Raw genomic sequence first — 16,243 nt, forward strand, 5'->3', positions numbered from 1 at the left:
TCCTGGTCCCACAGTTCACGTTACGCCCTGCCATCTTCCGCCCCTCCTTGTTCTGCTCATTGATCAACTTACTGTATCTCAGGAACTGGTCTAAGGATCAGCTGGCCAACGCTCACTCCTGCCCTTGCTGCGGAGTACGTCATCACTAGAACTCTCTCTCACGGCACCTTGACCTTCCCTACAGTCCTCATCCAGGAACTAGATGATCTTCATCCTTGTTAAGACATCCAGCAGCCAGACACCCCCATTGTCTCCCAAGTTTACCAGACTCCTCCTAGCTGCCCTCCCAAGCCCTGTGTTCCTCCTATAACCCACCTCTCTGTTCCCTGTGGGAGGAAACGTCAGCTACCACCACAGGGGCTGTATTAGCTGCCTCCATGGGCCTCTGCACTGCTGGTCTGCTTTCCTCTGGGTCTTTGCCTGGGTCCCTCCGCCTCCCTCTAAGCAGTTCACCAAGTTTGCCCCCTCCCCAGCCTACTGCCCGCCTCTGCTCGCAGCAGGTGGCCTTTCTGCCTTCCTTCACCTGGGAAATAGGAGCCCCTGAGCATGAGCTCCACCCTGACATTTTTCTTCTCTGCTTCTTCCCCGTGCAAGTGAACTCCTCACCTTTTTGCTTTTTTTTTTTTTTTTTTGCAAGCCCCTCCTTCCCTCCAGACTGGTTGGGCTCACTCCTGACACCTGGCCTCTGGTGCCTCCTCCCCTCTGCCCAGCTGTGTGCTTCTGATCAACTCCCAAGAGCTGAGCCCTGTCCTCAGCCAGGAAACACGTCCAGGCTTTCCCATCCCCATCCAGCTTCCTGCAGGGAACAAACAAATCCTTTGCTTTTCTTCCCACACACATCCAGCTTCTCTTTCCCTCCCTTTCCCCCTCGTTACTCAGACTGCACAGCCTCAGCTTCATTCTCTATGCTCTTCAGTCTTCATTCCCGCCATGGTGCTGACCTGGGGCCGTCTAATCCCTAGAGCTGCTGACTTCTCTTCTCTGGTCCTCTTGCAGAAGGGCAAGACTTTGTTTCTTCACACAAGCCATGTATGTGATGGCTCTAGTGGTCACTTACAGGGAAGTTGAAAGAGGTGGTAGATTTAGTGTTAGTAGTGCATCTTATTGAACCCAATTTATTTAAGATGTCATCAATTCAGTGTGTAACCAACAGGATAAAGTATTCATAAGGCCTATTTTTTTAAGAGACTTACTAAGAAGCGCTTTCTGTTTCAGTTACACCATGTCTTAATGTGGGTTAGTCAGCGTACAGTGCATTTACAAACATGGTCCTCCTGAAGCAAGTGCTCCAAGCATTCCTCCCTCTTTGTGCCCAGGGTCCCCCATCTGCTTGCTGCTGCAGCCCCTCACACGCTGTTTGTTGGTCCTTTAGCTTTCCCCTTGGGCTAGCCTGTCCCTCACGTGTCACCCATGGCCTTCATGCCTACATCCCAACTGGCATAGCCATCTCACAGAGGAAGCCAGCGCCCAGCTTGCCAGAACCAGGACTCGAACTCTTCCTCTCTCAGTCAGGAGCACCTCTGCCTACCCATTCGGCCCCATCAGAAAGCTAGTCCACATGTGGCTGGCTTTTCCAACTTCATCCCCCAAAGCTGGTTAGTTCCACAAATGCAGAGAGGTCCCTGTCGCTGAGAGCTCCCACCACATCTGCCTGTTTCCCACAGCTGTTGCTCTCCTTGAGCCCTTTGCCACCTCACCTTGCAGCATTTCCTGGCCGTCCTCCAGGCCCTGCCCACGTGTGCTCTCAGGCTTCTCCCCTCCACCCCAGGAGTCTTCAGCCTTTTGCTAAATCCTTGCACATTCACTTAGATGTCCACGGTGAGGACTGCAGCCGCATTTATAAAACCCTGTCATCGGCTTAGGTTGAGAGCATCTTCAAGATGGTCCGCTTCTCTCAGGACATCCCAGGTCCATATGACTTTTGTCCCTCAACTCTGGCCACTGAACAGCTTTGTACATGGTTCTGGAAGACAAAGAAATATGTGGAATCTAGTTACTTTTGTGTGGATGACAGGAAGTGCCGGGCTTTGGAAGTCTTCCCTGAACCTGTGACTGTTAATCTCCCTCTTCTGCTCTTCAGTCTCTGAGACTCATATGAAAGCATCCCTCCTTCCCCAAGAACGCTCCTTTGAGCGGGCGGGCGGGCAGGCGGGCGGCACTGAGCTGTGGGAGCCCAGCCACAGGGACTGTTCACACTGCAGAACGATTCTAGAATAGAGCTCAGCAGCGCATGCTGGCCTCCGCCAGACAGCAGGGGGAGGACCAGCTGCATTTCCCTAGATGCTTTGACTCTGAAAGCTCCCTCCAAGGACACTGTTTTTAAGGCTGTTGGTCAGTGTTCGGTTTTAACCTTGTCATTCTCAGCCGCTTCCACAAGCCCCATTTATAAACACTGTGGGGAGTGGCTTTGCTCAGCGCCAGCTCTGCAAGCTTCATCTCCGGTGGGGCTCTCACCTGGAGCTCAGGTTGGGTGGAAGGGACTGGCAGTGGGAGAGGGACAGACGCCCATCAGGCTGCTGCCCTGCCTCATGAGGAGGGAGCCTGTGGCCGGGCAAGCCTGTGTAGCCCCTGCTCTGCCCACAGGGTGCTGCACGTGTCTCTGCAGGGAGCACAGGTCCTCGAGGTGGTGGCTCCGCCCACCTGCCCTGCACACAGCCCCCAGCACTGGGTGGGAACAGGGTGCCCTCGGGACCCAGTGCCAACACACATGCCTGAATTCCCAGCCTCTCCTTGGCTGTCCTGCCGCATCTTAATTGTCCTGCTCATTCGTTCTCTCTTGCTCTCTTACTGTCTCTCCCTCTGAAGCCCAGGCTGGACCGTGACCCTCTCTCCTGGTTATCCAATTTGTTTGCTCTCTTGCCAGCGTCCCTCATTAAATTGCTTATCCCATGGAAGCTCTCTTTTTCTCCTTTGTGGTCCTGAGTTTTGTCTAAGCCAGACTTGCCAGGCCTCTTTGGTCTCTGCTCCTCCCACCCGACCCCGCCTCACCCCGCTGGCTTCCCAGCCCTCAGCCATGCCTAATCTCCCCGCCAACTCTCCCATCTCATGCCCGCTGGGAACAACTGACTACAAAGTGGTAATTGGACTGAGTGAATGCCCTCACACCCACCACTCCTTCCTACGTGAGCAGAGCTTTCCAGTATCACATTCCCAATGGAATCTGAATCTGGACGGATTTAAGTCCCCTGAAAAAATGCAAAATCTCCAGCATTTAGTTGCATTGGAAGTCTTCGGCAGCCACCACCCCCGCCCCTGCCTCTGCAGTGCCGAGCACCGTTTGTAGATACTTGGGAAGAAGCCTTTAATATTTGTGTTGTGTTTTAACTTGCTTTCCTCTGGAGGCAGGGAATTGTCAAGTAAGTATTCTCACCCCTCCAGGACAGCACAGCTGTCCAAGGAGCACCCCCATTGAGTGCTCGCTCCTTGGTGCAGAAGCCATGGTCGGAAGGGGGCAATATTTAAAATCTGCCGACTTAGCCATCACCCAGATTCATGGCCCTTGCCTCCTTCGTCCTCCGTCTGGAAGCCATGCAGCCCTAAACGTATGCTTGTGAAACCAGAAAAATGCCCAGATGGCTTCACTTTTCAATTTTTTTTTTTTTACCAAGACATCAAGGTGAAAAAAAAAAGCCCAAGTTGCCTCTGTGTATCTGATATATATACAGTCTCTTGTATATATAAATACACAGTGTTTGTGCTTGTATGCATACTCCATCTACAGCGTATAATATGTTCCATATTATACAACCTGCGTGTACCCCAAGAACAAGCTCTGTGTTGACTCTGCAACCGTGCCTTTCGTCTCAGGCGGTAGTTCTGGTGTCCCCGCTGCTGCTGTCCTGGACCTTGGCTTGCTGTTGTTACACGCATCAGCATCCTGAGGACAAAGAAGAAAAACCTGGATTCTGTTTGAAACCACCCCCATGCCTCAAAAGCAGTAATGAGTGTGAGAGAAGCGTCTAACTGGGAGGGCTGGCTTGCGTCCAGCACCCCCACCCCGAGTCCGCTCAGTCTGGACCCAGTGATGTCAGCCGGGAGTGTCATTTGGTACCATGTGTCCTTTGCCCATTCTTCGCTGGTGATTATAGTACCATTTGGCCCAATTATCATGTATGATTACATAACATGTTTTGATGGAAGACTTTGTGAGAAAATAAAGGTACCTTGTTTCCCAACGTGCACACAACAAAAGCAAAACTGTAAGCCATTCCAGCAGGCATGGCTGACCCATCTACCAAGCAACACTGGGAACTACTAAGCTAAATTAGGAGTTGATTTGGCAACAAAGTAAGCATTGTGTGTGCCGCCTGGTGACACCCAGGAGGCAGTGGCTGTCTCCGGGCTGGTCCCCCGGGCACACTGGTAAAGCCCCACGGGTGTGTGGAGGCTTTGCCAAAGCTGCCTGCTCGCTCTCTGTGCTCTAAGCACGTTAGTGCAGAGATGCCGGGTTAGGAGAGTCGTCCAACTTTGCGGGCTGGTGCACTCTTGCCTTTCTGTCTTAGTTCTTTGCTGGCATGCCAGGCAAGCATGGTTTGTGCCATCCAGGAATGTCTGTGCACCTGGAAAATGCTTGTGCATGAGTGAGTGGTCGGTCATTAACGCTGCTCTAAACTGTACTAAGTTTCTCACTTGGCTTTGTTTGCTGCTTACAAGGGGATCAAGGTAATCCTTTCCTTTTGCTTATCCCGAGAGCAAGAATGAGTGGATTTGGCACCTGCAGTGGGAGCTGGGGCAAGTCCCTAGACCCATGCTAGTTTCAAGGGAACCCTGCATCACCAAGAACTTGTCTAGTTGTCTAGTAGTTGGCTAGCAGCTGCCTGGTAAACTTTCAGGCCCACAGGCCGGAAGGGAGAGGGAAAGATGGCCCTTTGGTATGCTAGTAGCAGGTAGACACAGACCACGAAGCTGCAGGAGGGACTAAGGAGGCCAAGAGCTGTCTTTTGTGCCTTCATATCCTCCTTGCCCTTCCATGTGGGGAGACCAACCCCAGGCATTCTGCACATGCCTTTTACGGCCTGTGTTACACCCCTCTGTGACCTTTGCCCACCTGAATCTAAGCCTGTCAAGTGGCCAGTGGGTTCAAGAAATCAGACCCCATCCTTTTCAGGCCTGGGCTCCCCTCTGGTCTAGGTGCCCTTCCTGGCTGCACGGTAGCACTGGTTTGGGCAGGAGGGTCTGAGCCCAGCATGGAATCCTTTGGTGGGAGGCCACCACAGCACAGTGGACCCGAGATCTGCCCCACAGGGGCTATTTGTTCAGGAGCCATTTCTCCCCTTGGGTAAGGAGTGGGGTCCAGGCAGAGCCAGCCCTAGCCCCATGGCAGGTCCTTTGGGTGGGCAGGGCCGTCCAGGTGGGCAGAGCCTGATGCCACCTGCATGGCGGCACCGGGCATGCACCCTCCCTGCCTTGTGTGTGATGCTGTGCCTCCTTCAACCATGCTCTCTCCCAGACCGCCCGTCAGCCGAGCAGCTCCCCAGCCTGAGAAACTCCAGAAGAACAACGTCACCAAAAAGAAGAAGCTGCTTGAGGTGAGGAAGGTCGGCTGATCCACTCAGTCTGGCCCTCACAGCCCGAGACTTGCCTGGTGGACTCCACAGACCCCAGCCTGTGCACCCATGGCTCTAGAGGACCCAGACCCCTGTGCCCGCACCCCCATGTCATGGTGACAGACCATGGTCCTCCTCCCTTATCCTGTCACCCTGTCCTTCCAATGGCCAATGACCCCTAAACCTGGCTCCTTCTCCCACTACGTTGGCCCACACGGACCCTCAGTATGCCTTCACAGACATGAAAGGAAAGAGGGGAGAGAGCTGGCTTCCTGCCTGTCTCCAGCATTGTGTTCCAGCTGTGTACCAGGTACTGTGTTGGGCACTTCCTGGCAAGTGCTTCAGGCAATCCTGCCACACAGCAGGTAGGTGCCTTGTAGTTCCCTTTTCTACAAGTGAGGACATGGTGGCTCAGCACAGTTGATTGTTGTTAAGTCCCATGTGCCAGAGACCTCCATGGTGACACAGTAGAGAAAGCCACTGCCTACAATGCCACGTCCTATATGGTGCTAGTTCATGTCCTGGCTGCTCCACATCCCATCCGGCTCCTGCTAATGGCCTGGGAAAGCAGCAGAGAACAGCCTAAATCCTTGGGCACCAGCACCCACGTGGGAGACCCGAAGAAGCCCCTGGCCATTTGGGGAGTAAACAAGCCAACAGATACATTGTTTTTTCTTTTTCCCTCTCTCCACCCGCCACCCCCTCCCTCTGTATAATTCTGACTTTCTAAATAATCAGTCAATTAATTAGATCTTTGTGGGGGCTGGGAGAGAAGGCCCATGTACCGGACCACCAGGCCAGTCAGTGGAGAGGGTTTGAATCAGTCATTGAGACTTGATGATCCACTCGAGTAAACTCCCAGATTAAGCAATTCAAATTGCTGAGCTCTCCTCCCTCACCCCATCATTAAGATCGAGAAGATTCTGGCATTGCCTGTGGGATTGAAGTTCAGAGTCTCACAGCCTTGGCCAAGGCCACCTTCCAAGCTTGTTGCCTGTGAGTCTCCACCACTGAAACCCCTAGCCCAAGCCCACTGATGCACCTGGCCACAACTCTCTGTTAGCCCTCCTGGCCAGTCCTCACCCTGAGCCCTTCCACACGGCCCCCTGCTGCAGTCCTCATCGTAGACCTCATCGTAGCCTTGATTTGCCACTTCTCTCTCCAGCTGTTCTGCTGGTCTGTATACTCTGCAAGCTAGAATCCCCATCTTGACGTTGATTGGAAAGCTGGGAGTTGATTGAGTGGCTTCATCATGCCACATTGCACACGCCAGGATGTGTCACTGACCTGGGGGAGCCCCAGGGCCCAGGAGCCGGAGAGCTGGTGTCATGAGCCAGAAGGGCTCCGCTGCTCTTTCAGAAGAGCCTTGTGTGTGCCTGCCACTTCCCTTTATCTGCTGATCTTCTTGTTCTGTGCGGCCTGGGCAGGGTCACGATGACACACGTAGTTTGGGGGAAGAGAATGAAGCTGGCCATGTGGAAGGGAGGAGCGAGGCAGTCCTGGGGATGTTTACAGGAAAAAAAATAATCAACCCTGATCAGTTGCAAAGAGAGGACTCCTCAGGATGTGTGAGCTGCCAAAACAAGTTTGGCTTGACCAAGAAGTGCAGGAGTTGGGGTCAGGTGTGTGGGAGAAGGGGTCATTGTGGCTGCTGTGCAAGTCTGAGCTTTATCCCATAGACACTGAAAGACAGTGGAGTTTTTTGTTTTTAAGAGAGAGATGTTGTATTTGGGGGAAAATAATCCGCTTGTGATTGGTGGGCTTTGACTAGGAAAAAAAACGCCAGATATAAAGAAAGCAGAGAAGGGAGACTTCTATCCCCTCACCCAGCATGCTGGCCCTGGAGGTGCTGCCCAGGGAGCGTGTGTTGACAACTGCTGTAGGTGAGCTACTGCTGTTTGTCAAGGGACTCACAGAGCTAGAGCAGACCCTGGCTGTTTGGGAAAAATGGGCAAAAAACAGGCCGAGCTCCAAGCACAGTATTCAGTCTGCCAATCCCAGCCAATCACAGAACTCCTCTGGAGATCACCTGCCATGCTGCAAAGGCCTGTGCCAAGACTCCCAGGAACCCTGAGTTGGGTGAGGGGGTCACGTCTGTGGATCTGGGCTCACCTGCTGAACCAGGAAGCAATTCTGGATGCTTGAGAAAAGTCCCCACAGTGCCACGTGTTACTCTGCCAGCATGGAGTTTCCGGAAGTGCCGACAGGGCCGTGTGAGGTCTTGAGTTAGGCCAGTAGCACAGGCAGTGTCTTGCTCTGCGTCCACAGCCTCTGAGGGTGGCTCTCTGTCTGTCTGTCTGTCTCTCTCTCTCTCTCTCTCTGTGAGTACAGGAGCTGGCCCTGGAGCACGTGTTTGGCTACAGAGGGTTTGATTGCCGCAATAACCTGCACTACCTTAATGAGGGCGCCGACATCATCTTCCACACAGCAGCGGCGGGCGTCGTTCAGAACCTCTCCACAGGTAACAGGCCTGCCGGCACCTGAATCCGGCGTTTCCTTGGAGCTCCTTCAGCTGCTTTCACACTCTTAAGATGCTCAAATCTTCAAGCAGGTGCCTTCCACAGAGGGCCATCCACTCCAGGGCAGGCTGGTCACAGTCTGAGTGCCAGGAGGCCAGCCCCACCAGCTCGGGGATCCGCACCCAGCCCGGGCTTGTTACAGACTCGGGAGGGGAGGTTCACATGAACTCGGAGACTGAACGCCTGGCAGAGCAGCCAGCAAAGTGCATGTGGGAAGCAAAGAGGCCCTGGAGACCATAACCAAGGGCAGAGCACAGGGCCTGTTGGTTCAGCAGCTCTTGTTCTAGTTTTGCATATTGGGCCTGTTCAGCCATATTTACAGTGAGAAAGGCAGACGAAATCACTTAATGTCCCTTTACTACATGGTGACTTGAACTTCAAAATGAAGTTAACATTTAATTTTTAAAACGCCTTAATAAATTAACAAAATCCCCATTTGTGTTTATAATGATTATTTAGAAGTCAGAGCTAGTGGGCCCGGCGGCATGGCCTAGAGGCTAAAGTCCTCGCCTTGAAAGCCCCGGGATCCCATATGGGCGCCGGTTCTAATCCCGGCAGCTCCACTTCCCATCCAGCTCCCTGCTTGTGGCCTGGGAAAGCAGTCGAGGACGGCCCAAAGCTTTGGGACACTGCACCCGCATGGGAGACCCGGAAGAGGTTCCTGGTTCCCAGCTTCGGATCGGCGTTGCAGCTCACTTGGGGAGTGAATCATCAGACGGAAGATCTTCCTCTCTGTCTCTCCTCCTCTCTGTATAGCTGGCTGTAATAAAATGAATAAATCTTTAAAAAAAAGAAGCCAGAGCTAGCATTCCCACTGCCCTGGTTCACTCCCCTCAACAGACGGAGCGGTGCAGGATCAAGGTCAGGGGTTCCCACATGGGCGACAGAAACGTGATTGCTTGAGCCAAAATGTGATTCCAGGGGCATCCAAGCAGGAAGATGGAGTCTGTGGTTTGGGATTGAACCTGGGGACTGCAGTGTGGGCTGCAGGCATCTTAGCCTCTGGGCTAAATCTCTACCCCCTTAGCCCTGGTTTGTCACCAGATAGAAATAGGTGCACATTTTTGCATTATTTACTTCATATCTCAGAACAGGTTTTTTGTCAAATACCCTTGTTCCTTCCTAGTTCTAGATAGTCGTTCTTTTCCAGGCATGGTGGAGTCCCGGGATGCACCTACGGACTTCTGCCTCCCTGAGACGAGGGAAGGCCTTGAAGTGCCCCATGCATCTTCACTGTTCTGGGCATGTGTTCCATCTCTGGCAGCGTGCCCTGGCATGTGCGATGCCACCACTCACCTCTCATGGCTGGGGAGTGTGCAGGAGTTTCAAGCAGCCGCTGTGGAAGTCGGGAGACACATTTCGTGTGGCAGATGATATTCCCTGCCCTCTCTTTCACTTCCTGTAATGTGTACGTCCAGTTCAGTGGTTTTTGGTGGGTAAAGCTGTCACCTGAGCCATCTGGATACCCAACTCTGTTAGCAGTTGGTAAATGTGGTTAAAAGGGAACTCTATTTTCATATCAGTCTCCCCTTTGTGATGCGTGAGCAGGGCTGTTGCATTCTCTAAGCATTGCCTCTGATCCCAGCCCCTCCCCTGCCCACATGTAATAGCAGTAACCACCCCCCGCAGTTCTCTGTCAGCGAAGGTCCTTTTGGTCTCTGGAACCACAGGGGGCAGCAGAAGGAATGGAGTAGAGCCAAGGTACAGACGGAAACAGATTGCACCTTGGCCCCTGCACCCGGATGAACATGTAAATGTTTAAAAGTGACTTCCTGTCTACTCAAGGATGGTCCTAGAAGTGAGGACTTAGAGGCTTGAAGCTCTGACTTGAACAGGAAGTTTCGAAAGAGTACATATGAGGCTTCAGGGTTATTCTGAAGGGTCTTTGCTCTCCCCCTCCCTCTCCCCACTAGGGAGCCAGAGCTTCTACCTGGAGCACACGGACGACATCCTCTGTCTCACTGTGAACCAGCACCCCAAGTACCGCAACGTGGTGGCTACCAGCCAGATAGGTAGGGAGTCTGGGATCCGCCAACAGGTGTCCTCCCGGCGAGCAGGGACCGTGACTGCTAGCCAAGGGCCCAAGTGGGTCTTTGCTGCCCGCTGTCTCCCACTCGTGTGGCTGCCAAGCCTCCAGACCTGTATTAGCACACCCACTGAAGGGTCATGCTGAGGGAGTGCAAGAGCAGACCTGGGGCCTGAGCATTCCAAGGACTTGATGTCCCTGTCCCCATGGACAAGGAGGATCATGTTGTGGACCCCATGTCTTGAAGAGCCCCATGTCTTGAGCCCCTGGTGACAGTGCCTGGGAAGCCTGCAGTGTGTATGCCTGGCCCTCCTGTGCTGGAGGAAAACTGCCCAGGACAAGTGTGCACCCTTTCACATTTGTGATCACATTTGTGACACGTTGGCTTGCTGCTGTATTTTTTACTTTGTCATTCAAGCACAGGTTTTGTTGTTCTGTTTCGTTTGCAAAATATCTTTCTGCTCGGTTTCATTGAGCCCATGTCCATTTTTATCTTTGATTTGGAACTTTGTGATGCTGTGGTGACTTGCTGCACTATGGGAAACGTGACTTACCGTGGCTATTGTTTTCCCTTGATGCTTCCTCATTGCCATTGCCCACCCAATGCAGGTGATACCACGGAAACCCCAGGTAAGGCCGCTCGGTCCCTGAGTGTTTCTGTCACGTTGGCTGCTTGTATCTGGCAGATGCAAATCCTTGGCCTCACCAGTTTCCTCCATATCAAGTCCTCCATACGGAGGTGTGCGTACGTGCGTGTGTGTACTGGTTGTCACTATCCACAGCGCTCTTCCTTGAGAAGGGAGTTGCCCATTGTCTTCCTGCTGTGGCCAGGTCAGACCATAGACCTCGTGCTCCCCGTGCTCAGCTCCTACAGGCTCCCAAGGCAGTTCATGCATGCTGCCGTGCGGGGCTTTGTGCCTCAGTTCTTTGTCATGCCTCCCCACACTCAGGGACCACCCCATCAATCCACGTCTGGGACGCCATGACCAAACACACCCTCTCCATGCTGCGGTGCCTCCACTCAAAAGGGGTGAATTATGTCAACTTCAGCGCCACCGGAAAGCTGCTGGTGTCGGTGGGAGTGGACCCTGAGCACACCATCACGGTCTGGCGGTGGCAGGAAGGTACGTGCAGCCCAGCCAACCCTCCATAGGGCGTGTGCGGTACTGTGGCTGGACTCCCAAGCCCCACTGGCCTCGCCTCCAGGCCCGCCAGAGGACCCGCAGCTGGGCGAGCAGAAACGGGCCTGGAGGAACCACACCGTCAGGTGCCCTCAGCCCCATGGCCAGGGGGAGCCTGTGCCACTTCATGGTGGAAGGGCCTGGGTGTCAGCAGCCATGCCTTCGCTAACAAAGGCTGCATCTCCCTGTTTCTGCATCTCCCACCGTCCTACCACAACGTCCTTATCCTTGGAAAACTTTTTGGGACTCCTCAGCTTCTTTCACAGCCATCACTTTGGTTGCTTTGTGATAAGAATTGGGAAAATGTTTGACCATAGGAGTCTAAAACAGATCTTTATATTTATTCTTTTTTTCTTTTTCAATTTTTTAGACATGGTGATTCATCTCATAATTGAGGGTTAAATTTGATATAGCAGGATTTCATTTTTGTCCTTCCTAGCGCATGCACACACACATTTTTACACACGTACCCTCTACTTATCTAAACCCACTAAACTACTCCCCCACACATGTATGCCCACTCCTCCCTACACACACACCTCAGCTGCTACTAAATTGGTGGACCTCTTCAAATTATAGATGTGCAGTTTTCCGAGGGTATTCTCAGGTCGGGCACTGCTCTGACAGAAACAGATGCAATTAGGGAAGACGTTAATGAGGTCTGCCCGCAGCCAGGAAGTTGATATCTGGGGCACACTGAGCCAGGCAGGCGGAAATGTGCCATGCCCCCGGTGTGGGGCTCCAGCTGCCCCATTCTCTCTGTGGCTCCTGGGGCGGGGTGGGCAAGAAGGCCCCAGGAGTGGAGCCTGTGGAAAGGAGCTCGAGGGCTCTGTAAGAATCCCGGTACCCGCTCTGCAGAGCCCTTGGGGCGCAGGCGAGGCCTTAGTATTCCTGGGACACTTGATTTCCTCCCTTCTTGTTCATGAATGTGTGTGCTCAAATGGTCCCCCTAATCAGTATCTTGGGGATGCACCATCGCTCTCGGGGGAGAGAGGTCGTTTCCTTGAGGGCTGGGAGCTTGAGAGCACTGTCCCACCTAGCCCAGCGCCTTCCAGCTGCCAAGTGCCAGTGAAATCCTCCCACAGGGAGGCCTCACCGCCTTGGGCAAGGCCTTGTGGTACTAGATCCTTGGAGAAAGTGATCACCGGAGTCACACACAGCCTAAGTTCACTTTCCCTCTCTTCTCTTCCTCCATGTGGCCCTGCCTTGCCACAGGCTCTGCTTGCCTGGGATCTTCACAGCTCCCCAGGGAGGACTGCAGGATCTGGGACTTTAAGTGCTTGGAGAGAAGAGAAGCTTGTGCTTGGGTCACAGTCTCCAATGTTTTTTGTTTGTTTGTTTTGGACCAGGCTGTGCAGTAGGGCCAGCGACAATAACTGACAACCTTTTACTTGCCATCGGTTTGTCTAAATCGGCCATGGACTTGTCATCTCTTCTTGCCTACTTCTCTAGTGTGGCTCTCCTTTGCTGACAAGTCCTGCCCACAAATAAATAATCTGTGTGTGCGTTCAGGTCGAGATGGTTTTGGTTATCACCAAGGAGCTTGTTACTCCTTCTCACTGGTAAGGGGGTCATTTTGGAACTGATTGTGTGTGTCTAGATAAGAATAAATCAAGTCAACTGGAATTCAGTTGAACTTATAAAATGCATAATGTCAAGTCTTGGATAGGTGTCTGTCATGTTCCCTGAACAGACTAGAATCCTATGCAGAGAGGGTCCAAGGTGTCCAGGAAATTCAAAAACAAGGAGAGGATGCACAGTGGTTTAGGCAAAACACTCAGCTCAGCATTTCTCCATGTTTCTGCCTTGACTGTCGAGAGATCTGACCCTATACTGTTGGTGTTGCTGCTTTTATCACTTGCTTGTTTAAATGCTTTTTCTGCTCCATGCGGAGGTTTGCCTTTTTCATGCAATTGGCAGTTTTTTGTAGAGTTAATTCTTTGGCTCTTGGAAGCATCGCAGATGTTCTATCCTGGGCTGTGGTGTCCTTGGAAACCATGGTGGTGGAATAGGTATGGGCTCATGTGCAGGGAGAGGCGGTCTCTGCCAGAGAAGGGTACCGTTAGGGAACATCTGAGGAGCCAGTGCAGCTCCTGCTTCCTGGGAAAGCCACCTGCACTCTACTAGATGCACATCAAAAGAAAAAGAAAAGCGAATGTGTAATTGTGAGAAAGGGGGCTAGAAGAAATACTAAAGGGAGGAAAAATAATAAGAAATTAGAACTCAAACATTGAGTATTTTATTTTTAAAAGCAAAAGTTGGAAATTTTAAAAAAAGTATTTAAAAATGGAATAAGAGAAAGATGGGCTTCAGATACAGGTTCCAAGACTAAAAGCCGAGAAGTCCAAGAAGGAGGTGAGCTGAGGTGTGATGACATGAAGAAAACTGTAGCACTCTTGGAGCACTTGCCATGTCAGACACCATTCTCAGGATCTGTAACAGTTTGTAAAATCTTTACCAACTGAAAAAAAAATGTCATAGGCCATTCTCTTCTCCTTGCACACCTGCTGATATTTGCAGCACCTGCTATTCTGGAAATTTCACAGCTCCCCTCTCCCCCTCGGTGCAGTATAGATGGCACTGGTGAACAGGAAGAATGCGGTGATGAAGCCAGGGAGGGAGAATGAGCTGGACTTACCAGATGCTGTCCCCAACACAGGTACCAAGGTTGCCAGCCGAGGGGGCCACCTGGAGCGCATATTCGTGGTGGAATTTCGCCCTGACTCAGACACACAGTTTGTGTCCGTTGGGGTCAAACACATGAAGTTTTGGACTCTGGCAGGCAGTGCGCTGCTTTATAAGAAAGGGGTCATCGGGTCCGTGGAGGCAGCCAAGATGCAGACGATGCTCTCCGTGGCCTTCGGTGCTGTGAGTTCCCACAAGGACCCCAACCTTGCACCTGGGGGAGCAGGACCCTGGCCAAGGAGATGCCCACAAAAAAATTTTCCCTTCCGTGGTCCATGAGGGGAGGAGGCTGCTGATTCCCTTTCTCCCTTAAAGCGTTTAGTAGGGAAAGAAAGGACACCTACCCTAGCGCAGGGGTGAGGGATTGCAAAGGCAGCCCCATCTTGCCCCCACCACATCTGGGGTTCCACAGTCAAGAGAGTCTTTCCCTTCCAGTTCCTCTGCTCCATGCAGACCCCCTTGCCCCACTTTTGTGGCTGTGCAAAATACTCTGTGCCCACCCATGCAGGCCCTGAGAGGGCTGTGTGGATGTGTCCCCTCTGTGGGTTGGTTCCAGCAAGGCCAGCTCGCAGGCATGCAGCTGGGGGACTGGGTTCTGGTGAAGGCAGAGCAGGCTGCATTGAGAAGGACAAGACCCACACGCTCTGCACTTCCTCTACCATTCTGTCCCTTCCCTGTAGTCTGGGTCACTGTGCAATGGCCCTCGCACACAGCTGTGGTTCAGTAAGGAGGGGCGGTGGCAGGGACCTTCATTGGGGTGCTCCTAGCACGGAAGGCGTCCCTGTGCCTACAGAACAACCTCACTTTCACGGGTGCCATCAACGGAGACGTCTACGTGTGGAAGGACCACTTCCTGATCCGGCTGGTGGCCAAGGCGCACACGGGCCCCGTGTTCACCATGTATACCACCCTGCGGGACGGGCTCATCGTGACTGGTGGGAAGGAACGGCCGTAAGTGGCACCCCTCTGGGACAGAACGTGCTACTCACCTGGCTCCATGTCTTCCTGTGTGAGGTCCTAAGAGGGCTCAGGTGGCTGCATGTGGGCCACCACCCAGGGGTGTTCTGGAATGAGCCAAGGAGATAGTCATTCCTGTCCTGGTCCCCTCAGCAGCTCTCTGGGGGCAGGGAGGAGGTCAGAAGAGGAGGGAACATTTGCCCAGGGGCTGGGAAAGATGTGACCAGAAACTCTAATCAAATACAGATAAGCTCATCTTCCCCATTCTCTTTGCTCTCAAGATGGTTACCTTGGAAGGCACTTAAGGAGATCTGTAAGTTTAGGGGACAGAGAATGCTGAGGCAGCAGAGCTAAAAATGGCACCACACAGGGGGCTCCAACCTGTGGCTTATCCTGATGCACAGGAGAGAGGGAGGGAGGAAGGGTTGTGGGGAGGGCTGAGGGCAACAGGCTGTGTACCTCCCAATCTTTTTTAGAACCAAAGAAGGAGGTGCTGTGAAACTGTGGGACCAGGAGATGAAGCGATGCCGGGCCTTCCAACTGGAGACGGGGCAGCTGGTGGAGTGTGTGCGCTCCGTGTGCCGTGGCAAAGTGAGTGGGAGTGATGCCGGGGTGGGGCCATGCTGAGAGTGAACCTGCCGGGGGGCACTGCCCAGCCAGAAGCTTCCCTGGGAGGCTTTTTCTGCCATCACAGCCAGCCTCCAGAGTGTGAGTTACACGTGGCCAGGGCTGAGTAGAATCAGAGGGACCTGCCTGCAGTGGGAGAAATTCCAAAAGCTTTTGAATTGAGAGTAGCAGTTGACTGCCCTGAAGTGAGTTGCCAGTTGCTGGAATGTTCTAGCAGGGGCTGGGTGACAGCCTTGGGCTCAAGATCTCGCCAGAAGTAGTTGAGGGAGAGAAGGCCAAGGAAGAGAAGTAAACTGCTGAAGGATGGACTGGTTTATCAAGAACGTGTCTTCTCTCAGCTGCTTTAACTCCAGATGTAGCAGAGACGCTTGCCCAAGTCTTCCCCAATGGAGTTGTCTTTAAACTACTGTTTTAAGAAGTTGTGCCAAATGTATATGTAATCTGAGATTTACTCCTTTAACCATTTTTACAAAATTTCATTTTGTTGAGAGGTAGGGCTTACCTGTCGGCATGCTCCCCAGATGCTCACAATGGCGGGGTCTCGGAGCTGGGAACTCAACCCAGCTCTTGTGCGTGGGTGGTAGGCACCCAGCTGGGCCATCAGCTGCTGCCCCAGGGGCTGCACAGACAGGAACCAGGTCTGAACCCCAGGTGGTCTGGCAGGGGACTGTAGGTGTCTCACCCAGTGGCCTGACCACTAAG

At 52.9% G+C, this 16,243-nt stretch overlaps 1 protein-coding gene across 2 annotated transcripts in view; it reads left to right on the top strand.

Moving 5' to 3' along the window:
- EML6 (EMAP like 6) overlaps nucleotides 1-16,243 on the top strand; it is a 261,608-nt gene that overhangs the window by 237,715 nt on the left and 7,650 nt on the right. Inside the window, exons 28-34 of one of the 2 annotated variants that reach the window (XM_058667790.1) lie at nucleotides 5,450-5,528; nucleotides 7,878-8,007; nucleotides 9,979-10,077; nucleotides 11,042-11,215; nucleotides 13,932-14,140; nucleotides 14,751-14,908; nucleotides 15,391-15,505. In XM_058667790.1, the coding sequence (XP_058523773.1) occupies nucleotides 5,450-5,528; nucleotides 7,878-8,007; nucleotides 9,979-10,077; nucleotides 11,042-11,215; nucleotides 13,932-14,140; nucleotides 14,751-14,908; nucleotides 15,391-15,505 (964 nt within the window). Of the gene's footprint in view, nucleotides 1-5,449; nucleotides 5,529-7,877; nucleotides 8,008-9,978; nucleotides 10,078-11,041; nucleotides 11,216-13,931; nucleotides 14,141-14,750; nucleotides 14,909-15,390; nucleotides 15,506-16,243 lie in introns of those variants that run through there. The other variant, XR_009245955.1, reaches the window with a different exon arrangement.

Source organism: Ochotona princeps, chromosome 8 (assembly GCF_030435755.1).
Source record: "Ochotona princeps isolate mOchPri1 chromosome 8, mOchPri1.hap1, whole genome shotgun sequence".
NCBI classification, from domain to species: domain Eukaryota; kingdom Metazoa; phylum Chordata; class Mammalia; order Lagomorpha; family Ochotonidae; genus Ochotona; species Ochotona princeps.